The sequence below is a fragment of the Pomacea canaliculata genome, linkage group LG2, assembly GCF_003073045.1.
Source record: "Pomacea canaliculata isolate SZHN2017 linkage group LG2, ASM307304v1, whole genome shotgun sequence".
Taxonomy (NCBI): Eukaryota; Metazoa; Mollusca; class Gastropoda; order Architaenioglossa; family Ampullariidae; genus Pomacea; species Pomacea canaliculata.
The window spans coordinates 40,699,047-40,726,487 of record NC_037591.1 but is presented as its reverse complement, the minus strand read 5'-3'; the positions used below and the strand labels follow the sequence as shown (position 1 = coordinate 40,726,487).

The 27,441-nt window shown below is 38.4% G+C and overlaps 1 protein-coding gene across 1 annotated transcript in view; it reads left to right on the top strand.

Moving 5' to 3' along the window:
- The window catches only part of LOC112556882 (low-density lipoprotein receptor-related protein 4-like), a 454,098-nt gene extending 426,657 nt beyond the window's left edge, over positions 1 to 27,441 (top strand). The window contains exons 41-47 of the mRNA XM_025226300.1: positions 21,222 to 21,352; positions 22,222 to 22,381; positions 22,916 to 23,037; positions 23,800 to 23,853; positions 24,242 to 24,295; positions 25,465 to 25,569; positions 26,354 to 27,441. Of these exons, the coding sequence (XP_025082085.1) occupies positions 21,222 to 21,352; positions 22,222 to 22,381; positions 22,916 to 23,037; positions 23,800 to 23,853; positions 24,242 to 24,295; positions 25,465 to 25,569; positions 26,354 to 26,379 (652 nt within the window). The 3' untranslated portion in view covers positions 26,380 to 27,441. The remainder of the gene's footprint in view (positions 1 to 21,221; positions 21,353 to 22,221; positions 22,382 to 22,915; positions 23,038 to 23,799; positions 23,854 to 24,241; positions 24,296 to 25,464; positions 25,570 to 26,353) is intronic.

The following is a 27,441-nucleotide window of genomic DNA, read 5'->3' as shown; positions in this document are numbered from 1 at the left end:
ACAAGTAGATGCTTTTAAGAAATTGAAGGTGACTGGGTGGGTATGCAGGTTTCTTTCTGAGAAGATAAAAAACCCAAAACGTTTTTGAACTTTAGCAGTCATTATGATATTTTTTGTTTATCTTTAACGACTTTATGTTCACATCTTAAGATCCGGGATGGAAGCTCCGAGCTGTCACCGTCTATGGGTATCTTCTGTAACACGAGTGTTCCGGACAGAGTGAGGTCCACGTCTAACACCATGTGGATCAGATTCCAGTCTGGCTCACAGTCAGGCACTGGCTTCAATGCAACTTACTCATCAGGTAAACAACAATTTCTAAATCGCTACAAATGTGTCCTTTTAATTTTTAGTTTCTTTTTTCTTTTGATGCGTATACTTGTCTGGTATGTGTCAAGGACATGTAGAGCACACAGCAATGGTAATTCGTGTGCACGAGTTTTGTCATTTAAAAATAAACCCTAACCCTGACATATGCATAGATGGCTTCTCTTTATTTATCCTTAAATTTATTGCTGTCGCACATTTCTTGTTTCTTTCTTATATCTTTTGAGGAAGAAACCTACTCAACCAGTGTGACTGTATTGGAAATATGACAACAAGTACACGTGATATAACCTAATAGTATACAAATCTCCATTTAAATATAATCAAACCACATGATACGTTATCCCCTACACTTCGAAACTAACTTAACTCGTCATATCCCCTTGAATTTAATAAAAAAAAAATAATTTTTAGCTTTTTTATTATAGCATGTTAGGAATGTTTAACATTTCTATCTACTCTCCAGCATGTTTTTCATAGAACCATCTAGAAATGTGCATATTTTGGCAGTAAAGGCAGTAACTGATTTCATATTTGCTATTGCCGAGCTCAAAAGTAGTGAGAATACAGAAAGTTTGGGACATAGCAACACACCCCGGATGTGTAGATGGACTGCTGTCTGTCTGCCGAGACCAACGCTGAGCCTCTTGCGAGGTTCTGTTTCCCACCTTTGCACAAACACCTGGCTCGTAGAGGATTGATTTATCCCATGCGTCGTTGTAAGTTTTTTTAGACGTCTAAAGAGCTTTATTTAGTAAAATAATTGACCAGTTACGATAGCTTAGGCATTTTTTAACACAGTTTGAACGGATATCGTTGATTTCCCAGAGTACCCGTTCTTTTCCACTGGAAAAATGGCAAGACGATACACGGCTCGAGAATTATGTGACTCGGATTTTCAGAATTCTAGCATCTTATTATTGCATCATTTGTGAATTTCTTTGGACAAGAACAATGTGTGTGCACTTGTTCTTGGTTTTCAAACATCAAACTCTGGTTCCTGAAAATCTCACTTCTTGTTAGATGACATAACCTGTGTAAACATGTGCCTGAATTTTTTTTTTTAACTGAACTTCATATACCCGACTGTGTATGTATGACAATAAAAGTGAGTTCTCAAGCAAGTTTCAGCAGGATTGTTCCTTTTCGACACATTTTGATCTCTCATTATCAGTTTGAATTTTTTCTACCTCTTTTAGCAATTATTATAATGTTCTAGAACTGAACCTATAACTGTGTAGCTCAATGTCTGCAAATGCAATTATTTTTATTACTATTTCTTTGCAGTCTAGTCAACATTTTCACACACAACAGCATCAACGCTAATTTTTCTAAAAGTGACATAACTATTTAATTTTATTAGTTAAGTAGGAAAACATTTTAATGTGGTTATACTTTTCATCACACCAGAAATTGCATGAACAGCTTAGATAAAACAAAGTTACTTAGCTTTCACTTGTTCTTGCATGATCAGTTTCTTGTTTTTGTTAGCTTGTTTAATTTAAAAAAACTTATAACTTTATGCTGACAACTGATACAGACCTCAAATTTGTTTGACTTTTTCTTTGTGCATATCTAACATTTTCGATAAGGGATTTAAAAAAAACTATCTAGTATTTTAGGTGTTACAAAACTGACTTTTTATTTTCTTGTTTTTTAGTATTTGTTTTTCTTACAGCTTGTTTATTTTAAAACCTTTTACATCTATACTGACTTGTGATACAGACTTGAAACTTGGCTGACGTTTGCTTTAGACATATCGTAACATTTCAAAAGATTTTTTTTAAAAGAAATATTAAGTTGTTTGATAGATACACTGTTTTAAAAAAACGTTCTTACATTTTAGCACACCGTTTTACCAAACATATTCATACCAAATAACTAAGATGACTTTGCTAATTTTCTTTCTACACGATTGTAGATCTTTAATTTTAATAAGAATTTTGAGGCTATTCACACAATTAACGAAGTTATAAGCCTTTTTTTCAAAATCTTTGTGTTTGCGCCATTTTGGATCGTTTCCATGGCAACAGACGGCTTGACATATGCAGTAAAACCATTTTCAGAAATTTCATTCAATGGAAAACTTATTGATATTACAAAATTAATGATATCTTCTTAGACGTAATTTTTTTGGGATGTGTTGTGCCTTAAATCAAAATTATTTTAAAGTTTAAAGGGATACTCAAGGCTTGTGATAAGGCTGTGGCGACGGTCAAACGTTTCAAAAATATATTTAGTTACAATTACAGAGCACAAGAGCAATACAGGAGAAATGAAGGATTCGTTTCTCACTTAATTACCACTTATGAGCACTGTTTCGGTTGCTGATGTTTATAAAAATAGAAACAATCCAGTGAAATCGACCGTTGTGACCTTCCGCCGAGCAATCACGATGGCTTCCCGAGATGGTCAAGCAGAGGAGTCTCCTGATGACATCACACACACAGACACAGGAAGTATCTGTGGCCCTTGCGAAGATTTGTCGTCGTCTTTTTATTCGTATGACTATGGACGTGTATAGGTGGACTGATGCCTGTACGCCGAGACTCACTGTCGGCCTCTTGCGAAGTGATCCGCGGTCAGTGTCGGCGAACCAGATTAAAATCGTACTTCCGGAAGAGCAGCGCGAAAATGGAATTTAATGAGACGTTTGATATCAACAATATAATTACCGTAAGTGTATTGCTTGTGTGCACTATTAACCAATCTTGTATCTATTTAGAACACAAAAGTATTTGCTTCACTAGTCTGAAATCTTTTGTATAAAATAATAAATAATATATGAATCGCATTTAAACTTCTAGATCTAGAATCATGAAGTGTTCGCATATATGCTTCATCTCGGTCTCTCGCTTTTATATAAAATCCGGTATTTTGTTGCGCTTTCAGGATGACGATTGCTTGTTACATATGCAAGATAGTGGTAGTACTGTTACCAAATCGGCAATGAGAGTCAAGGTAAATGTCTTTAGAATGCCTTTAGAATCCCTTTAATAAAGGTAAATGGGAAAAAGCGAAAACAGTAATTTTGTCTCAACGATCTCGTATTCTGACGCATTTACACAGAAATAAGAAGTATTTTGAAGAATATCTCTACAGAAAACAAAGCAACCAGCTTGGGATGATCGAATACAGGACTTGATCCTGTTGGAATACGATCTTTATTATTAGGTCATTGACACCAGATGGCGAGGTTTTAAAAAGTAAATAAAATGTCTATGCTAATTTCAAGATCATATAATACACTCTTGTCATGTGGTAATCAGGGGGCATAAGTAATAATCGCCCCATTTAGGGTCTAGGATGGCTTGTCGACAAGCCTGAAACACCACTGCAGAGGTGTTGTATGGGGTAAAACCGCACAAGGTATGAAGTAAACAGTCTTATGTAAACAGTTCCAGTAGGTAAGTGGGACCAGCCGACTGGCAGAGGTGTCAATGACGTCTGTGGAGAGAGGGACACCAGTCTTACATGTCTTCCAGGACCTAGAAGGTTGACACGGTCAAGGGGGATTAGTCACTGTCCACCACGCGACCTAGGCGAGGTAGAAGCTCAGTAGGGGAGGTCTACCTCTAGTGGCCTATGTCATCCCTTAATGTGTCAGGGTGAATGTGCAGTGTGTAACCTAGAATCTTGCATGTGAAACTACTTCAGCATCTCTGAGGCCGACTTCACTTGTACTTCGAGACCGGGTCTGAAGCCAAGAGGTCAAGACTCAGGAGGAAGGTCGCTTGGGTTAGAGAACATTGAGCAAGGGGGCGAGTCAGGGACAAGGAACTGTCAGGTCTGCCGTCTGTCGCCGTGGATAAACTAAGGACTACGTGTCCAGAACTTGCACTACCTGTGAGAGGACTGGCACTACCTGTGAGATGACTGGCACTACCTGTGAGAGGACTTGCACTAACTTTGAGAGGACTTGCACTAGTGAGGGGAAGAAGTTTAACGAGAAGGCCATCAGAAGTCCTCGTTTTCAAAGGAGAACGTCTGCTGGGTTCATTAGCACTCCAAAGAACCAGAGAACTTGACATCAATGTGATGTTCGTTCGGCGGCTGTACGTGGCATTGCAGTCGTGGCAGACACCACGTGTGTGTCCCTGGACTGGAACAGGCTCGACTCTGTGTCGCCGGCAGAACAGTCGTTGCTCTCTGACGAGGATGGCTGATTGAGGGGGAAGGACAGGCTAATGAACAGTTTTAGGGAAAGTCATCGGCGAGTCGTGACTGTTGACTGGAATACTGGTCTTGAGCTAACCATCAGCGTGGACCCACAAAAACATGCATGCGAGACTGTATGGTTTTAAGTACGATAAGAACACTGGAATAGTGAAAATACGTTTGGCAGGGACAACACTGTGACTACCTGTAGACGAGTCCTTTGGTTGTATGTATCTATTTGAATACTTTTATGTTAAATAAAGTTTTATTGTCGTACGTTTAATCACACGTCGTTGAGTTTTGAGTTCAGGTAACAACAGACGTGGATTTTACATGTTTGCGTACAAAGTAGATTATCCTTACCGACTGGATTCTCAGACTTAGCTTCGAACTGGCATCTGGTTATACCTTAGTCGTGATGCTGAGACAATAAGGAGAACGCATAGCAAATATTGTTGTGGGTGGTGAGGCGCAAAACTTATCAAAATCTCCCAGCACACAGAATTCTTAACACGGAAACCAAAGGCTGTCAGCAAGATCACGGCGTTGGTAGAATAAGGCGGCAATCTTTGAAATGAAACCTCATCTATCCCTGTACTAACTCATTAACTTTCTCCTTCTTTGCGTCTCTTTTTCCTTCTCTCTCTCTCTTTCCTATAGTTTACCGGACATGCAGGCTTATTCTATTTACAAAATCCACATTTTTATTTGTACTAAAATACCGCGAAGCTTTTTAACTTGTGCAGCTAATCTAAACTGAATGGTTTGCAAATACAGGTAGTCCTCGACTTATGACGGTGATCCGTTCTTAACGCGGCGTCTTAAACCGAATTTCGACGTAAGTCGGATCATACGTTCATACAGTACTGTACCATAATAACAGTACAGTACTGCAAACACTTAGCCTATCCAAACACCTATCCTAACACAGTACCCTACATAATTATCAGTAAACATAAGTACAGTAAAATATTGTGCAGTACAGTCCGCTTTGTTATCACTGTCGCTTTCATAGGAGCAGATCCTGTCACATGTTCAAGGATGCGATCTTTATCCTTGATAATCGTAGCGACAGTCGAAAGACTAAGTCCTAATGACTGTACTGGACTCCGCCGCACGTGCAGTTCGACTTACGACGCTATGAGCGTAGTATAAAGTGTCGTAACCACGAAACGACGTAACTCGAGACCGTCGTAACCCGAGGACTACCTGTAGTTGTAAATACCATAGGGTGTATATACTAAATACTGCCAGTGAACACAACACAAAATTGCAGCAGTCGGAACAATCCACATTATATATATATATTTTCCTTTTCTTTTCTTGTCCTCCTTCCTCTTTCTTTTTACCTCTTTTTACCTCTTCTTCTTTCGTCTGATCTCTTTCTTCAATTATTTGTATTTTTTTAATTCTCTCTTCTGTTTATATTTTGTCCTATATTCTATTTTAGCGTAAACAAGAAAAATTGTAGCTGAGACAGTATCTGAGATAACAGACTTTTAACTGAAGCTCTACATGTTAAATGTTAAACCTTACTCTTGTTATAGTCAGAATAATGTCAGAAAACTTATCTTGTCCACAGCGATCATTCCACAGAAGTTTCTCCTTGTCACTGACTCTTATCACGGAATCCGTCGCATAGACATCGACACGGGAAGTAATGTTACAATCCGTCCCAGTGGTCTGGACAACCCATTTGGTATTGACTACGATACAGTAGACGGTCGTGTCTATTGGTCAGATGAGAAGACCATTCGATCCGCTAACCTTGATGGCAGCGATGCTCGGGTTTTTCGCAGGATTAGTCAAGGTGAAGTGACTTACAATCACCGTCGTCATTTGGTCTCTATTTATTATAAAATATATCTAAGACCATTTTATAATAATAAATATATTTTATATAGCTTATTTTTCTACTAAAGATACGACTCAAAGTGCTTTACAGAAAGGTAAATACACAAAAAAAAGACACAGCATGCCTAATACACACAGAGGCCCATGTCAGCAGCCAGACTGACAGAAACATTCAACAGCTGCAAACAAAAAGACAAAAATCCTAAAAACAAAGTGCACTAAGAGAGCTAGGTATTAAACAAATCGTTTAACAGTCATAACAATGTGGAAAAAATGAGTTTGATGTAAACCATGGGATAACAAAACTACAGAGAAATTATCGTGTGCACAATTTCGAAACTAAGTGATTATGAATGTTCTAAAGGGACAACAGACGAGACTGCCGATGATATGCTCATACTTCAGCTCTTCAACGATGAATGGCACAGAAGTTGCATTACAGATCGAGAAAGTTTATGAAGCAGTTTCCTAAAAGAGCTTTACATCTTTGCTGCTGATATACAGATGAAAAAAGAACAAATACAAGATGGCGAAACTGTGGTAGTAGTCAGGTGATCAGCAAAGTTGTCCACAATGTACCGCATGGCATGGCGATAATAAACAATATAGAAGAGAGCAAGTGTCATAGCAAACGCTCTAAACAACAGAACACACACGTGTGACACAAATCTATATCATAAATACTCATTTGTTAACTGTCTGTAAGGAGGTGACCTATGGGGCCTTACTTTGGACTCTATGTCGAGGCTACTATTCTACGCCGACGAGGGCAACAAGATCATAGGAATGATATCACTGGACATCAACAGTCATCATATTGTCGTCGATTCAGACATTGGTCAGCCTGTGGACATCGAACTCGACAAACACAATGGGTAAATATAGTAAGACTTGTAGATGATGGTGAACAAATTAAGCTAATTAATTTTAATTCGTTTACAATGCTTAAAAATAAATTAAATGTTACATAATTTATTTATCAAATGTATAATGAAGAGCGATTTAGATGCTAATAATAATGATACACTTGGGATTTCTGAAATAAAGAAGGAAAAAGTAAAAAAAATCCAAGGTGTAAAGGGAGAGAATAACAATATATGAAAACTTAGAAATCCTTGTGTTCAAATGTGAGAGCTGCAATCAAAGACACTGAGACCAAATATAAACGTGACTTAGTTTCGCTCTCCAATTATTCTCACAAACCACAGTGTCATCTATTGGAGTGACTACACCAGGAGTAAAATAGAGAGGTGTAACTATGACGGCTCGGACCGTCAGACACTAATTTTTGCATCCAGGCATCTTAAACGTCCTCAAGGTCTTGCTTTGGACACAGAAGGTAAGATGTTTGGTTTTTTTCATGAACTTGCTGCTTATTTTTATGTGAACTTACTAAGATTTGTTCTTACTTTTTTTTCCAATCATAATTTATTTGATTTTGCTTACCCGCTTCAAAAACTTATTTACAGGTAGAAAGTAGGCTTTTCTCTTTTAACCTGTGTCTCTGTTGGAGAAGGGTACACACACAGGTCACTGTCAACACACTCCGTCCAACACGTGTTCTTTCTAACAACAAAGTACAAAGATCTGTACGTGGGCTTTCCCCTCTATTATGGGGTTGGGGGGTGGGGGGAGTGTATTTATTGTATGGGGACAACTAAGTTTACACAACTCGACAGCAATACAAAAACGTGACTATAAACCATAAACATCACATTAATGTCATGAATGACTTTCAACCTCTCTGAAGGAACTTCTAATAAAACAAATGTTTCTCCAATAGTTCAACAACATAGTTCAACTGACTGTTTGGATGATGTCCCACAGACGTTCACGCTTAAACACACAACTACACTTTCTCGAATAATCGTCCTTGAACATCCTTCCACACTTTCCGACTTCTTAACAGTAGGTGCTGACTAGGCAGACACACCCGGCTGGTGACGATACAACTTCAATAACCACAATAACCACAATAACCACAATAACTAGGCACAGCTGGTGTTGACTAGACATAGGCACCAAGCTGCTGATGATCCTACGTTTTACCTCTTCGCTACTTCCTTCATTCTAGTTCATTCCTCTGGGTAATTCCTCCCAGGTAATTCCTATTCCAGGCCATTTCTACTCCTAGAGAATTCCTTCTTCCAGCTACTTCCTCTCCTGGGTAATTTTTTGACTCATTAATCCAATTCCCAAATCTTCTCTACTCAAAATTCGCTACAGTCTCTCTCCTTCGAAGACTGGCGTTGGAATAATCTAACTCAGTCTTTTCACCATACACGCTTTTTCTTAAAATGTCTTCACTTCCAAGCTTTCCATCTAGTACACGGGTAAGGGTGATAATCCCTGCCTACCAACAGACAATGGTGACCCCCCAGTCTCGATGATTTGTTGCTGTCTGCTTGTGTCTCACCTTTCCTTACTTTGCATAAATTGAACTGTAAGTGTACATATTCGTGTCTTTCCATTCCTGATTTCCTTCATACTTACTTGTGTTTGTGTTTGTACTTATGTCTGTGATGAACGAATGCATTTATGAATGTGTGAACGGGTGGATCAATGGGTGCACACGCGAAGGGAGGAGACTGTACTGGGCAGCTGCAGGCACACAGCTGATAGGATGGACGGATGTGGACAGCAAACATTCTAAAGTTTATTTTAAACTTGAGGGCTCAGATTTTGTGGGCCTGGATATCTACCACAATGAGTTGTTTGTCACGGACTGGGGAACTAAACAGTGAGTTCTTTTGCAATTGTTCTCTCGGAGAAATAAACGAAGTTGTTTTTAACATAGGAATAAAACGTGGAGGAAAGAGAAAAAAGCCCGAAAGCTACATGTTCATGTAGCCAGAGTGAACGAAGTTTCATGTTTCCTTTCTATTTGTGAAGCTTTTGAAATTTTCTATTATCATTTCTTAGGAACACAAACATTTCATGTATCGAATAATACACACTATAGATACTTAAATATGGTTTATATTACTCATACTTTCCCTCTGTGTTGCTTGGTAAAGAAATTCAACTGTTTAGACCTGTGGAGAGGTAAAACAGCTGAAAAATGGAAATGTTGTATGTAAATCACATAACTTACAATGAATGGGTCTTTTTTTTTACCACTAGTCATTGATCCTTTGACAGGTACCTGTCTTTGGGAACTGAAAAGGGGGACACGAGAAAACATTTTAACCTATTTTGGTTTATAGAGAGTAGGTCCAGTGATTTATGTAATTAGGGAAGGTTTAGGATTCACTGCGATTTTTTGTTACAGGTTGTTATATTAATATACAGCCAAACGACTCTTACAAAATATTTTCTATATTTCCAAACTGTTATGAATATTATCAGCAACAACTTCTAAACTAATAGGACTCGTAATGAGATCAAAATAATTTTGTTACTAGTAAACGGTCCATTTCAAAAAGAACAATTTAAAACTAATAATTGTGTGTTCATACTAACAAAAATCGTTTTGATTGCTACACATTTTGTGTCATTCCTGTATTATTATCAAGTGTAGGGAACAAATACATTTTCAAGTACTGTGCCTGCGATACTTTGAGTTATATTTTAAATTTCTGTTTATGTTTTGACGAACTACTAGCAGCTTTCACCATAGGATCTTCCTTTAAAGCAATAAATACAAGGAAAGAAAATGGACACGACACAACTAGAAAGACAGTTTTAGTCTTCTTGTTATTATTTTTATACAGAAATCTGGCAAACGCAACACACATCTATCGCATTGGCGAGAATAAAACAATGATGGCGAGTTTACAGGTTAAAGGGAGAGTAAACGATGTTCGTGTCTATGCCGAGGAAACAACACGTAAAGGTCAGTAAACAATCTGTACTACCGGAACTTAAAAGCAAAAAGGTGAGTCTAGTGTAGAAATGCAAAGGAGATAATATTTTCTTTCATGTCTCCTTTCATTTGTCTGTCTTTTACTGATTCGCACCTTAAAATTGAATAAAGACTTCTGTACTCATGTACATTTTCTTCACTCGTACATTCCGTAATCTTTCGGTCACTCCACGTGGGTTTGCTATAAGCGGTGGTGAGCTGATCAATTCCTTTACATTCTTCAGTCAGTTCCTTTATTGCTCCACTACATCCGTCGCTTTATCTCCCAAGTGCGGTCTGAGGGCGCTGGCCAAACACATGGCAACAACAGAACAATTTACACTTCTCCACTGTAAGGAGAAAGGTTTACCGATGTCCCAGGGTGGCAGCCGTGTTCTGTACTAAGTAACTGGTTTTGTGTTCCCTGTAACAGATTCTTTACATCCTGCTCAGGCACCTGGCTTCAAAGGCCTGTATTCACAGGTGTACATTGGCAGGTATCGTGAGTGCAGCATGAGGTGAAGCTACTAACTGATGAATTTAACTTGTGAATAGTCTGAAAAATTTCGATTTTTGCACACACGATGGAATAACACTAACTGATTGGGTTGTTTCACCGAACCATTCTCTGGATTATTGGCAATATCGGTCCACAACGTGTCGAACTAAAGCTAAGATAAAACGGGTTATTATTATTATTTATTATTATTTATTATTATTATTATTATTATTATTATTATTATATTGTTGTTGTGTTGTTGTTGTTGTGCTGCTGCTGCTGCTGCTGCTGCTGCTGCTGCTGCTGCTGCTGGTTTTGAGGGAAAGTGTTTCCATTTCACGTTGGGGGGGAGGAGTGGGGGTCACTGGGGATAAGGGTATTGTGGATGTGAGTGTAAGGTGAGGAGGTCGCTCTCTTGTGGCGCAGCAGGTATTGTCTATTTTGTTTGTGCTCTCTTTTCTGTTAGTGACTAGGTTTGCCGAGTCTGTTTTTTGTGGTCAGATAAAACAGTGCCGCTTCGTACTGCTTATGTAGCATGTGATACAATTACCTAAACTTTCATGTGATGCAATTATCTAGACTTTCAATTCATACAACTACCTAAACTTTAAAGGTATTGCATATTTCCTCTCCTTTGAACAAGATTCTAATTTCTCGAATCACAGGACCAAACGGATGCGGCAACAATAATGGAGGCTGTAGATACATCTGTCTACCAACTCCTGGGAACAGAAGCAAGTGTTTTGCTCCGTTAGACAAGTCACATGGTATGTATCAGATCTCTTTGATTACAAATGTAACGGTAAAGAAACTTTCAGATGCTTTAAAATTGTTGATGACATATTATTTCTTTGCTCTAAACAAACATCAAACCTTTATCAAGAAATACAATAGGTCAGTTGAAAATTAAAGAAGGTAAGTGTCTTTAATTTCATTGGCAAAAAGATTTATTTATTTAAAATAAATTAAGGGACATTTCATTGGTTTTATCAACGTAGCGCCATAAAGGTAAACGAATAAAAGATAAAGACCTAATTCTTTTCGTACATTAAATAACCATGGCTTGGCGCTCACGGCAAGTATGACCTTAGTACAACAAACGATTAGAATACTAATGTAAGGAATCAAGCAACAAGAAACGACAATTAACTATTGTCTGTCACGTTTCTTCAAGCAACAAGAAACGACAATTAACTATTGTCTGTCACGTTTCTTCTTGCTTTAGCTATTTGTCAATAGTGCTTATTATCGTCAGGTGACTAATTCACTTTTCTTAATCTGGAGTTTTGTGACCATCTCCATCCTTATTGTTTGCTTGATGATTCCTCTCAAATTCCTCTGATGATTCCTCTTTTTATCTTTTATGTTTTTATTTGCATAATTCTGTTATCATCCCGTGAATCTTTTCATAATTACTTTTAAAGTTTTGATAGCATGTTTCTTCGTGATGGTAAATAAATAACACGTTTATAGTATTACATAAAACATGTTGGATAAAACATTCACAGTCCAGTCATCTTGTGATTGTCTTGTAAAACATTACTTCAATAGTCTCACCTGTCACTTAGTCATTAACACTGAGAGCACTGCCAGGAGGGCAAAGACTCACGAGAAACCACAACACCTTTGTTAGATAACCTGGACACAACGGACACGTGACATTGTGATGTGTACAACAGTGAAGACAGGTAAACAGGAAGTCGTCTAATAATGAAGCAGACATCATCATAAGACTCAAAAAATACTGGGTATCCGAGTCTCTAGAGAAACAGTTGTCACACTATAATGCGGTTGGCGGACCTACTAGAAAGGTGACGAAGGAGAATAGGATGTAAAGTACGAGTGAAGTGAGTTAGTCACGGCTAGGGTGGCACTACAACACACTGGCACCAGACAAATACGCGTTCTTTCCAAACACACACACACACACACACACACAAAACGATTGCGAGAGGCTGCCCAAACCATGTTATTAAGTTGTCGAATGGATCAGGACTTTACAAACTACAAGAAACATACTAATAAATAATAACTCGCCTTAACACAATACTTTATCGGCGACACACAGCTAATGATACAGACAATGTTTACAATCCGGGGCCTTCCCCTATCAATCTCGACATAATGCAATCGTACAATCGATGTATGTAAATCACACTTCTCACACAGCTCTGTTTGTCAACAAAAAGTTCCAATTCTATTATCTAGTTTATAATCGCACCAGCGATCGTTGAGTACTTTACTTACAGTTTTTGGTCCCTCCAAGGTTCCTTCGCACTCCACATGTCTCGTCAACAAGAATCCAGTACACAAATACACAAATACACAAATACACTCACTGTTTATCGTCCCTCGTAGGGTAGCTCGCAATCTCTTCACATGTCCCACGACTACAACCCAAGAACACGAACACACACACACTGGCCGTACACACTGGCGTGTGGGTCAGACGGTTCCCGGGGTCACAGGGGAGGTAATCCGTGGTGATGTCGCGAGCTCCTAGCCCACGTGCTGTTGGGTGCTGAACCAAAACCGTTGGTCCCAGTATGTTTCTGGGAGACGATCCTTCTTTCCAATAGAGCTCTAGATCTTCAGTCCATACACATAAAACCTGTAACTCGAGGTTACACTATACTACAGTGTCTAAACTACATTCTTCTATTCACACATCTTTCTCTCTTATGTTTACAACTTCCAAACTACGCAAGTTCTAATACAATTCCATAAGTAATACATAGAAAGATGTCATACTTCGTCTAGGCGAGGTTACTTCATAAATTGGTGAGTACCGCTCCGTCCAACGTCTATGGACACTAACCTCTACTACACACACACACACAAATTCGCAGTCGGTAGATGTACACTCGTCACTCAGGCACGTCTTCCTGTCTCGGTATTCCGGGCCTGAGTAAATTTCGTCCTTTGTTCCCGCCACAACCTACTGCTGAACCAGGTTCACCATAAACTTTCTGTCATAGTTGGGCGTAAATATTTGTCTTCAACCCACCGTTTATACAGACCGTTGACCCCAACGACACCAGTCTTCCCTGCTTTAGCCAGCGCGTTATTACTTAAGCACTCAGATGTCCACCAGCAGTCGCTAAGCAGCAAAATGTCCGGCAAATCACATTTACAGCCACTGAGCGGCTCTATACACATCAAATGTTTTCACCGCGCTACACCTAACCTTACAACAGGCCTGTGTCTACTGATGTCTAATACGGCTCAGGATGAAGGTAACGGTCTCCAGGGTACTATCCTCACTTTGTTGCCAAACAGTCTGGAGGGCAAAGAAGTTCGCATTGTCCGCCCTTTGACGTTCGCCATTGGGCATGGCCGGCAATTAAGACCCGTATACCACCTTCTCATCAAACAACAGATCGGCGTGGCTAAGGCCCGACAGCCATCAACTATCCGCAGGGCTGTAAGGTGAGGCACGAGACGACGAAACAGTATCCAGGTGATGACATAGAGAGTGATAATAACATCGTGTTAGCCATCCATGAACATCTCTTAAACACTCCCCCAAAATCCAAGCAGCCAGACTGAGCTTGTGGACTATAATGTAGACATAATAGCTGTAAACACAAAAGATGTGCTACTGTCAACATCCCAAGAACTTCTAAGGAGCCAAAAAAAAGAGAGACTACCCTGGGTCACGGACGATATCCTAGTTCTCTGTGAGCAAGACAGCCTTGAAAGGAAAAAAGATCCGAAATCACCTTTCAAACACAAATAGGCAAACTATTCCATTAAGAAAGGGATGATCGAGAAGAGAAGGATACAAAATAACAACACAAAAACATACCAACTTCTAAGGAATCTCACAGAGGCCTCCATCTCACAGAAAGCAACTGATGGGATGAATATTGCTAAGACCTGTTAAACTTCCCCAGGCATTCGAGCTACATTACGCCATACGGGTAAAATATTGTCTGATTTAGTTCATAATAATTATGACAAAAATTTTGAGCAAATGAAATACATAATAGAATTAATTAGTTTTGGTCAAAAGTAGGATATACTTTTTCTTACAGATAAAGAAATCCGAAATAGAAATGAATGAAAATATTACATTAAGTATAATTTTAATTTAATTATTTTCCTTCTGTTCCTTCTTTCTCGGTTTGTGACGTGCATCTTAAAATACCTAAATCACCGTTAGTAACAAATTGGATTTAATTTAGAGAAACGCAGGCACGTACGCTTCCAAGACAGACTAAGAACTTTACTTAAATAGCCTTGCTTTGTTCATGTCGAGTACTGTTACTTTTCTCTATTTCCAGGATGTGGTGAATATATTTCCCCTAGTGGCTTTATTTCGTCTCCATCATATACTAGACAGGACCTGGAAATTGCGGATTGCATTTACATAATAAAGACAACACCAGGCTATCGCATCACCTTAACATTCCTGACACTTGAAACTGAAGACTGCAGGTTCGATTTTCTGCAGGTTTGTGGTTAGTTTGTTACTTTATATTAAGGATTTTTAAGAGTCTTTCAGTTTTACATACATTATGTTCAAAAAAAAAAAAAAGAATTTATGGGAAACTGCAGTATAAATATAACTTTAATATAACTTCTTTTGAAGTATATAGTAAATCGTATGTCTTTTACAACGATATTCTTGAAGGAGAGCCATCCCTTCATATATCTCCTTCTGTGTAGATTTCACCATTCCATCAAAGCAGTTTATGTTTTATCCTAACAACAAACCTTGGGTGACCAAGGGCCTAAAAGCAGTGCTTAACAAAAAGAAACATGTGTTCTTCACGGGTTCTGCCCACGACAGAAAATTGGTCCATAGAGAGGTCCGTGATGCTATCCGTTGGGTCAAGGTGAAGCACAAGTCCAAAATCGAGTCTCAGTTTGCTACAGGTAACATCCGAGTAGCTTGGCAGGGACTCAACAACATGGCCAATAGTGACGATCGCAGTAAGGGGTCGAAAGCCAAAATCTCGATCTCAGGCGTTGACAGTACGACCCTGCCTAATGCTCTTAATGGTTTCTTTGCTCGTTTCTCGTCTCATGACTTCTCAGTGCAAACTAAAGATGTGCGTAGCTCTCTTCACCCTGTACAGAAGGTTGAGATTTGTCATGAACGTTGTGGAGCTGTTTCAGCGAGTAAATATTCGCAAGGTCTCCGGTTCGGATGGTATAATTGGCAGGACATTACGTTTCTGTTTCAACTTGGAGGCATTTTTCAACATCTTTTTCAGTGCTCTATAGATTCACTCTCCTTCCCAGCCGCTTGGAAATTGTCTACCATTGTCCCAGTTCCGAAGAAAGTTTCAGCTCGGCATCTCAATGACTTTAGACCAGTGGCCTTAACATCGTTGGTCATGAAAGTATTTGAGACAATCATCAAGGCATTGATTCTTAAAGTCACTAACAATTGTCTTGATCCTTTGCAATATGCATACCAGTCCAAACGAAGTATTGATGATGCTAAACTGTTCCTCCTCCACACTTTACTCAAACACCTGGAGAATCATCAAGCCCATGCTCGATTGTTGTTTGCTATTATATATTATTATTATATATTATTTGCCATATATCCTAGCTAAAAGACTCCTTGACGAGTTTTCCATTGATCATCAGCTAGTGTCATGGATCATTCACTTTTTGGTTGACAGGCAGCAACGAGTTCTTGTAATGGCACTTTTTCCGACTTAATCACCACGTGCACCGGCTCACCTCAGGGATGTGTTCTATCCCCGCTTCTGTTTATTCTGTACACCAACAGTTGTCGCAGTCGCCATGAGGGTCAACATCTTGTCAAATTCTCTGATGACACTGCACTGCTGTCTCTCCTTAGCGGGCCAGTGCATACCCACGGTGTAGCTTTGGAGGAATTCTTTGTCTGGTGCGATGACAGCTTTCTAGAACATAATGTAAGTAACACCAAAGAGATTGTCTTTGATTTCCGTCGGAATTCTTCACCATGTTCTGTGTGTGTCATCCATGACAAGGAGGTGGATATTGTTTCTGCTTTTAAATACCTGGGCACCATCTTCGATAGGCGACTTTGCTGGGATCAGTGGGATGTCAACACTCAACATGTCGTGAAGAAGGCTCAACAACGCCTCTTCCTTCTCCGGATGCTGAAATCTTTCTCTGTCTCCCACCAATTTCTTCGGCTTTTTTACAGATCGCACATAGAGAGCGTACTGTCCTTCTCGTTTATTTGTTTCTACAACAGTTTTTCGGTGAAGGACAAGATCAGCCTACATCGTGTGGTATCCACCTGCTCCAAAGTCATTGGGTCAACTCAGAGTTCTCTTCAGACTCTGTATAATAGGCGGACTCTTCTGGTGTCTGCCATCCTTCGTGATGACAGGCATGCTCTGTCGACAGAACTTGTCCGACTCCCGTCTGGCCGCCGATGTTGTGTACCTGCATGCAGGACAAACAGACTGCGGCTGTCTTTTGTTTCAGCCGTGCGACTTTTCAATGAGTTATGAATGAGACATGAATAGTTTTGTGCATGCAATTGTGTATGAATGTTCATTTTAATCGAGCTGCACCAGAATTGCCCTTTGGGACAAATAAAGTCTTATCTTATCTTATCTTATCTTAAGATCCGGGATGGAAGCTCCGAGCTGTCCCCGTCTATGGGTATCTTCTGTAACACGAGTGTTCCGGACAGAGTGAGGTCCACGTCTAACACCATGTGGATCAGATCCCGGTCTGGCTCACAGTCAGGCACTGGCTTCAATGCAACTTACTCATCAGGTAAACAGCAATGCGTATACTTGACCTGTATAGGTGAAGGACATGTAGAACGCACCGTAATAATTAGTCGTCCTAATGAGCTTTGCCACTTAACAAAAAAACAACAGCAACAAAACCCCAACAAAACACATGTTCATAAATTGTTCCCTTTTGTGGCCCAAATGTAAAGTACTTTTGCCCTTTTACTTTCTTTCTAATTTGTTTTGATAAAAAAAATCCCGATGAACTAGTGAGACCGTATTCAAGATATGACAACAATCGCACGGCGATATACTTTTGATAATATGCCAAACTCTACTGACATACTAATTAATCAAATGATATTATGTGCTATCCACTACACTCGAACTCTCGCAATGAATGCGATTATTTCACTCACTACTTCAAACCTGGGAGGTAGGCTCTCATTCGTCCACACGACCTTCACGCTCTCTCAGTCGTGTCCACTAGTGTATACAACACATCACCACCACCGACAACGCCAGGCATTCATGACAACATGTCTGCCTTTCCAATAAAAAGGCAGAAATAAAAACAACTACTTTTAAACGAGAAGAAACGACAATAGTAATTTTATCTAAAATATCTCATAACTGAAGAATTATACTCAGAAAAAAGCATCATGATCAGGAATACAGAATAATATTATATACAGTGGTACCTCGACATACGAGTTTAATTCGTTCCGTAACCTTGCTCGTATGTCAAATTGCTAGTATCTCAAAGCAATGTGCCCCATTGAAATTAATCGAAATGCCATTAATCAGTTCCAGCTCCCAAAACACCACCTCATTTGTTTTGGTTAAGTGTTTTTGAATAAGAAAAATGTATTTACAAGAAGAGTCATTTATTTATAAATAACAAATACATATTCTATCAAAACATAATGAAAGAAAAAGTGAAGTGCTGACGGAAGCGCTTAATTTTCGTCACTAGTTTCTCCATCTTTTCATGGAGAGAGGTCCTAAGCTTAGAAATTATTGTAACGCCCTTAGCTGGCGTTATAGCTTTTATCAACTCCTTCTGTTTAAGCACAGTACATATCATTGATGTGCTACGCCCGTACATCCTCGCCAAATCAATTACTCGCACACCTTGCTCGTGTTTTTCTATGACTTCACGCTTTAATTCAATAGACATCATCTTCTTCTCCGGACCCATTGTTATAAAAATAAATGTGATAATGTTTTGTAAATGTACAAAAAGCAAAAAAACGCGAACCCAACTTGTCAAAAATGCTTCGAACACGAGGGAAACAAGCACACAGACTGAGGTCTAGTCTCAGGTGTGAGAAACTGCTAGACGCCGCACACGACCCCAACATCCGCCCCTCCCCCCCCCCCCAACATGTTGGGGTCGAGTGCAGCGGTGTAGTGTGCGATTCCTCGTATCTCAAATCTTGCTCTCATCTCGAAGCAAAATATCGCTCGCTCGGCGACTCGTATCTCAAAACACTCGTATGTCGAGGTACCACTGTATTATATTAAAGTCTGCAAGGAGATCAGCCTCTCTGACTGTTTACGGGCTCTATACAGGCATCTCATTAAAACCCTGGCAGAAACCATGAGATAAACATGAAAATGCAAGGCAGATGTCGTGTGAGGTGGTAAAGCACTGAACTTATCAAAATCTCACAGAACACAAAGTTCACATCACGGGAAGTGAAGGCTGTCTACAAGATCACAACGTGGGTACATTCAGGGGGCAGTCGTTAAAATGAAACCTTGTCATTCCCCGTACTTACTAAATAATCTCATCCTCTAAGTCTTTCTGTCCTATTCTCTGTCTGTCTCCGAAATGTTAACTTCTGAAATGCAAGCTTAATCTGTTCAAAACCCTCAGTTAACGCTAAAATAACGCGAGGTTTTTTAACTTGTGAAGCTGATCAAAACTGACTGGTTTGTAAATATTGTACTTCTTTCTTCTACGGTCCATAGACCCTATGTCATTGAACACAACAAGAAATATTGACAGGCGAAACAATCCAAAAGATAATTCGTCTTCCTTGTCCTTTCTTCTGCTACTTTCTCCTTTTTCACCTCTTCTTCCTTCTCTGATCTCTTTTTTTCAGCTGCCTTTATTTTTATTTATGCTTCCTTGTATTTATGTTTTTTTTCTTATACTCTTTTCGTTTAATAGAAGAAGCAAAATCGTCGGTAAAACGTTTAACACGTGCTCGTTACACTAATATCAAACCTTAGTCTTGTTATAGTCAGAATAATGTCAGAAGCTTTATCTTGTCCACAGCAATCATTCCACAGAAGTTTCTCCTTGTCACTGACACTAATAATAGCATCCGTCGCATAGACATCGACACGGGAAGTAATGTTACAATCCGTCCTAGTGGTCTACGGAACCCATATGGTATTGACTACGATCCAGTAGACGGTCGTGTTTATTGGTCAAATGCAGAGGAGAAGACCATTCGATCAGCTAACCTTGATGGCAGCGATGCTCGGCTGGTTCGCAGCATTAGTCAAGGTAAAGTAGCTTTCATGCTACCAGGTTATATGTTTTAGAATTGTTCCAAAATTGTTAAAACCATTTGAATAATTTTAAAGAGATTTTATATCACTTATTTTTCTACTAATGATAACCCTTTGTCAGAGACGACACACGTCACAAACAACACACTGCGTCCCACACGTGTTCTTTCTTACAACAGATTACAAAGACCTGTACGTGGGCTTACAATTCTACATTAATTGGGAGCTTGTGTTGATTCTAGAGGAGCGCAGTGTAGTTCACTTTCAACTTTTCTCTCAGGAAGACGTGTCTCATTAGGCCTATCTCTGTTCCATGCCATTGATTATATCTAAAACAATATATTTACACACTAATTCGCATATATACAAAATAAAACCTTTGTATCTAGATTTATAATATTAAGAAAATATTTTTAAAGAAGGGAAATTGGGAATGTGTCGATGGTGATCTCTCTTTACACTTTACAGTCTCTTTCTGCATATGGTAGAGTATCTTGAAAGGCTGATGAAAGATTTTGTGTACATGTACATGTAAAAGTACGTGTTCTTTCTGTGTCTATGTATTTTGATGTGGTAGTATTTCATGTTTTTTTTATGCATTCTATAATCAAAGGCACTGTTAAAAATGCAATAAAAACTGAACAAAATTACACCTTACTCAAATCAATATATGTAAATGACTACAAACCATAACTAGCATACAATTGTCATAAGTGACTCTCAACATTATCGCAGTGTTGGTCAAGGTCAAGTAATTTACACACACTGTGCTCTTATATATGTTAATTTATATTCTGTTCTAGAAATTTGTGTTGTTGGTTTAAGTTACAAAGCGTCTCTAAGGTAGTTAGTGGGATATTATCATAAATATTCATTTATTGACTATCTTTAAGGAGGTGCTCTATGGGGCCTTTCTGTGGACTCTGTGTCGAGGCTACTATTCTACGCCGACGATGGCAACGATGTCATTGGAATGATATCACTGGACACCAACAGTCATCATATTGTCGTCGATTCAGACATTGGTCAGCCTATAGACATCGAACTCGACAAACACAATGGGTGATTATAATTAGATTTGTAAATAATAATAAACATGTTGAAATCCTTATACACTCAGGACCTTAGAAAAGAGTTGGAAGGAGCTACTAAAAGAGGTTTTAGTGTAAAAATAAAAATAAACAAAAGTAAATGAAAATTAGAAAGAAATATACAAATCTTTTTGTCGCAAGATGACAACTCAACTCAAAGACATTCAAACAGGCGAGATATAAATTATTTTGAATCGCTCTTCAATTTTTTACACAAACCACAGTGTGATGTACTGGAGTGACTACAGCAGGAGTAAAATAGAGAGGTGTAACTATGACGGCTCGCACCGTCAGACACTCATTTTCGCATCTTCACGTCTTAAACGTCCAAATGGTCTTGCTTTGGACACAGAAGGTAAGATGTTAGATTTTTCTTGAACTTATCGCTTATATTTATGTGAACTTACTAAGATTTGTTGTTACTTTTATAATCATAATTTTTTTTGGTTTTGCTTACCTACAGCGACAGTCCACTTCCACGCTGCGGGCGTACAGGACCGTCGTGTTTTTAAATTTGTTTTGGCGTTTACAGTACATTTTTTAGTAAAGAAATCGCTTAGTTACAATAGTTTGGGCATTTCTGAACACAGTTACTTCCCTTGTAAAGGGAGGGTACTCTGTCTTGACTGAACTATCGTCAATTTTCCAGAGTAACCTTTCTTTTTTCTAGAAAAAAAAAAAAAAAAATGGCGAGACGATATATGAGAAATTAGGACGAGTTCCTCGGATTTTCAGAATTCTGGCATCATTTGTGAATTTCTATGGACAAGAACAATGTGTGTGCATTTCTTTTTGCTTTTCAAAGATCAAAATTTGTTCCTATAAGTCATCTTTGTGTTAGACTACGTGTACGGTGACAACTTGTGTAACCACGTGTAGAAAAATTTCTATTTCATCTACCCGATTCTGTATGGATTACAATAATAAAAGCAAGTTCCAGGTAGGATTGTTCAAATTGTACACATTTTGATCTATCATTATCAATTTGAATTATTCTTCTAGCTCTTTTAGTTATTTTTTTATAATTTTCTGAAAATCGGTAAAATTCTGTGTACCGGTGGGTCGAACAGCCTGTAGCCTAGCCCGTCCCCATAAGTGTACATATTCAAATCTTTCCGTTCCTGATATCTTTGATACATGTGTTTGTGTTTATACGTATGTCTGTGATGAACGAATGCATTTATGAATGTGTGAACGGCTGGGTCAATGGGTGCACACGTGAAGGGAGGAGACTTTACTGGGCAGATACAGACACACACCTGATAGGATGGACGGATTTGGGCGGCAAACGTTCTGAAGTTTATTTTAAACTGGAGGGCTCATATTTTATGGGCCTGGATATCTACCACAATGAGTTGTTTGTCACGGACTGGGGACCTGAAAAGTAATTTGTTATCACTTTTCTTTACCTTACAGCAACACATTTATTTTTACAATGACCAACTTTATTTGCCCCATTGGGAACTTTGAACGTGGAAAGCTGCTCTTGTCATAAAAACGTCAATTAGAAATAAAAGATTAAAAGTTCATTGCAAGGTTCAGAGTTGAAAAGATGTCAACAGCGAAATATATGAGCAAATGAAAAAGAAAACGGTATGAGCAAGTGACAACTATATATTAACAAACTTACATCAAGACTATTCAAGAACTGTATGTGCACACCTACATCACACACACGGACACACAGACACACATACACCACTAATAATTCATCTGAGGTTGAGCAGCTGGACTACAGATGTGGATTAGTAAGTAGATTATACATTTCGCTTTACCTACCTACAGACGGTTCACTAATACTTGTACTTCGCCTTTTGTTGAGTGGTAGCCAAATGCCTGCTACTTTTGTAGTTCTGTGACTACGATACTTTATGTTATATTTTGTATTTCTGTTTGTGTTTCGGTGAACTACTACCAGGCATCTGTCACAAACAACACACATCTATCGCATTGGCAAGAACGGAACAATGAGGGCCGCTGTACAAGTTAATGGCAGAGTAAACGATGTTCGTGTCTATGCCGAGGAGAGTATACATAAAGGTCAGTAAACATTTTTACTAGCCGGAAATTTAAAGCAAGAAGGTGAGTCTAATATAGAAACGCAGAGGAGATTATATTTTTCTTTAATGTTTCCTTCATTTTTCTATGGTTATCTGTTTTTTTTTTTAGACACACCACTTGCGCATGTCTTAAGCGGTGATGAGTGGGTCTGCTTCACATTCGCCATTCATTGTTTTATTGTCCACTACAGCCTCCCTTCCTCTCCTAAAGGTCTTAGAGTGTTGGCTAGACAACACATGACAACACCAGACCGTCTACTATCTTTACTGTAGCCAGAAGCGGTTCCCAATGTCCCAGGGTGTCAACCGTTTTCTGTACTAAGTGGTTGGTTTTTGTATTCCTTGTAGCAGATTCATATCCTCCGTCTTAGGCACTTGAACTTCAAAGGCCTGTAGTCACCTGTTCATACTTTGGACTCTCTCCGATGCACACTCACAAGCATACTTGCACTTTACACACAATAAATTATTGGAAACTATGATATCAAAGTACGAAGATTTAAAGCTTCAACATCTATGTCAACATCTATGTCGAAAGTGTATGTTATACAATCAGAATTGTCAGATCCGTCTGTGAATGTGGATCTTTGAGGTTTGTATATCATAACAAACAAAATTTTTTTGTCTCTAATCTAGAAATCGGTCAAACTAACTCCATCTGTAAACAACTAATATCCTTTATGTTGCCAACTTTCAGTTCTATTTGTATTTGAAACTGTCAACAAAATATTTATATTTTCAGCGTCTACTTTACCAACACTAACAATCGAAGAAACAACAAAAAGTGAAAGTACAGGTAGTAATGAAAGTTTCAGCTTTGTTAAATCTCAGTCATTTGTAATTAGGTCACATGTACTGATTTGCCTGACTCAAAATGTCCTTGTGGATGTAGTAATGAAGATATATGTTCCCATAACATCAGACTTCTCTCTGTGTGCTTTAGTGTTAGACGTTGCAAGGACAGTGATGATACTGTCGATAAAAGAGGAAAAGAATCAAATTGCACAGGAAACAGAGTAAAGCCTACTTTCTGTGGCAAGTACAGGTGTTGTACTAGTATATCATCAGGAGAGTCAGATCCTTCTGTGTACTTGGCTATTTGATGTTTCTATCTCATAACCGACTGATGTGAAAATCTTATTTCGTAAGCTACAACAACCTACAACCTTTATTTCTATTTTCAGCATCTACCCCACCAGCACCGACAAGCGATCACAAAATAAGAAATGAAAGTACAGGTAGTGTTAAATATTCACTTTTGTCCCATTTACTGGTGTTTAGGTCCAACATTTCAAATAAAAGAAAAAGCATGTCAAAGGCGTTTTTTTTCACTTTTTTACTGACACTCAATACTCTTTGATATTATAATTTCACTCATTCTTTAATATCAACTTCTATACCCACATAGTGCTTTATCAAAAAGATTGTTTTAAAAATGTATGTACACCAAAAGTGGACTATATACTACATGCCACAACTTTTGTTCCCGGCTTTAAACCCATTTGCATAAACAACCATGTGTTTGCGGATTTTTATTATTTTTCAGATTCCGATGGTTGTTTTCAATGAGCTCCTTGTGAGACACTTCGCATAGTTACAATTTTCACTGCTCACATATTATAATCAAAGCCACACATAATTGAATCATTAAGATTAGTGTCTCAAGCACACACCCTGTTCATGCCACAAGCGAGACAAAATGATTTCCATGCAGCTTTCAAGTTGTAGAAATTTGCGGTTTACAAGCCAGTCTCTGTAGGAGGGAGGGTAGAATGAGGAGTCTGATGATGAGCCAAGGTTTGTTGCAGAAGTAAGGACAAACAAGATTTCGGTAAAGTAGTCTGGGGTGAGGAGGGAGGAGCTTCAAAGAATCCATAGCATAGAGTGAAGAGCTTGTAGTGTATTGTATCTAAACTGCTAGACAGTGAAGAGAATAAAGAAGTATTGTGACATGTTCACATTTGCGAGTCCGGAGAACGAGATGAAGAGTTGAGTTCTGGACTTTGTGAAGTTTATCAATGAGGTCCTGTGGACCTCCAGCAAGAAGAGAGTTGCAGTAGTCTTGTTTAGACAGAGCAAATGTGTAGATGAGAATTTTGGTGGTGAGATGGACAGAGTATGGCGAATGGAGCTGATCTTCTTGAGCTCATAGTATCCAGAACGACAGATGTGAGAAACATGTTCATCAAGCAAACATTATGAAACCTAAGTTACATGTTGAAGTAACAAAAACAAAATGAATAAGAGAATTAAAAACAAATTGTAGTGGGTTGGGCTTATATACAGGTGGAGTCAATAGACCGAAATTAACGCTGTGTGTGGTTTTTTTTTATAACGGAAGAGGAAATATATCATAAACCAGGTTGCAATTGTTGTTATTACTTTTATTACATTTTGGTGGAAACAGACTCTGACGGCTCTAAGACTTCAATCATTTTGGTCGGCGTCATCGTTCCCTTGGTAGTAACTGCTGGCATCACCATTCTCATCGTTTTCATCAAAAAAAGGAAATGTAAGTAAACATCAGCAAATATTACTAATATGAACATGACAAAAATGCACCAAAATAACAAATAGATTACAACATTCATTACTTTGAATACACTTTAAACATGACAAACATAACAGTTACAACAGCACAAACACGACTCATGTCATAAATAATCTCCAAGTTTACAGTTTTCTGTGAGAAGAAAATCACTCGGACATCGTCGGTCAGTTTTTGCGGCCACAGGGCAAAGGTTACACACCGTCACACAAAGTCTCACTGTCGCTATAGCAACGCTCGAGGAAAATGAAGAAAATATGCTGATTATTTGTTGTAGCACAGTGACAACTCTTTTTTGAAAAAGTAAAGAACGAGAACATTCTGGTGACTTTTGTGTACACAGACTTTTATCTCGTCGATACAAAGGTAAGTAAATAAATTTGCTTTATATCAGTCACTTGGTTTGCAAGACTTTCTTTCCATGTAACATAAACATGAAAACTTGAAGGTCTGTATTTTTCATATTGTTTTTATAATGTGCAATTGATCTAACATTGTGGAATGACGGCCGCCTTTTTCTAGGTTTTTTTTGGGGGGACTAATTTCACTCTTTTTCTCTCTCGATCACATCTGATTAAAGATAAAACACGAAACACTTCGAGTCACCTGCTTAGTAGCAGAAAATTTTTCGACGTCTTCAATTACGAAATGTGCAACATTTGTCAGTAATTATATGTGAAATCTGTACATGATGTGAACATCCTTTTCAGTGGAAAATGTATTTTCATTGAAACATTTTTATTTGCAGTCGACTCATCAGATTCTTTCCTTTGATGCAAACTTTGTCTTGGTGAGAAACAAGTCTTCAAAAAAAGGTTTAGGAGAACCATTTATAAGGGCCACTTCTTCGTGGACAAGACTGAAGTGGATGATTTCCTTGCCACAGAGAGTTGCTGCACAAAGAAAGGAAAAGATGTAAGATCAATCAAAATTGTAAGGAGTGTGTAGTATATGATACAGGCACGTTACTATCAAGTCGATTGTACGAGCAAAGTGAACACTTGTATCCTGATTATATTCAGATAGATTGTTTTAACTTTGTGTGTGTGTGTGGTTTCTTTGCACGAATACAGGAATTTCCAAGGTGGAAATAATATAAGATCGAAATCACTGACCATCAAACAGCAGTTTTTGTCTGTCCATGCTGCCATGAGTTTCCTCGCCTTTTCTTTCAAACTGAACCATGGAGAAAAGTATTTAGTTGTTTGGCTTTAAAAGAACCTAATAATTTAAGTGTTTTGGTATATTTTTAAACAGTCAAGAGGTTCCAAGAGTGCTTGCTGTTAGCCCGTTTATCAGCTTATCTTTTGTTTGTACACAGGCTTGGGTATGCTGTCTTCTTATTAAAAAAAACTCATGGAGGGAAATAATGAGCAGTTGACAGTGATGTATGACATTGCCTGGGTGCTTAAAGCACTTTTAAAGTTTGTTCATTTTCTGTGTATCAAGATTTTATCTGCATTTGTTACCTGCTGTGTAGTATATTAAATAGGGAATACATTTCATGATTTTTATTGGATATAGTGGGCTCTTCATCACCTTGTCTTTATTGTTATGCAGAAAAACAGCATTATTGACATTGCATGGCTGAAGTTCTTGCTGCCAATATTTCATAGCTATGGCCATAATATGTCTTGTCAGGTGAGGAAATGACCGTGTTCATTTTAGGGTTTATGTCAGTTTGACATACAAGTACACAAGTTGATATTGACAAGAGAAATAAAGTTTATTTTTAAATTTTAGGTATATTTCATTGAAACATTAACTCTAGTCAGATATCACCCCTTTACTAAAAATTACTGCAAGAAAATAAAATAAATGTCAATTTGGAACAGC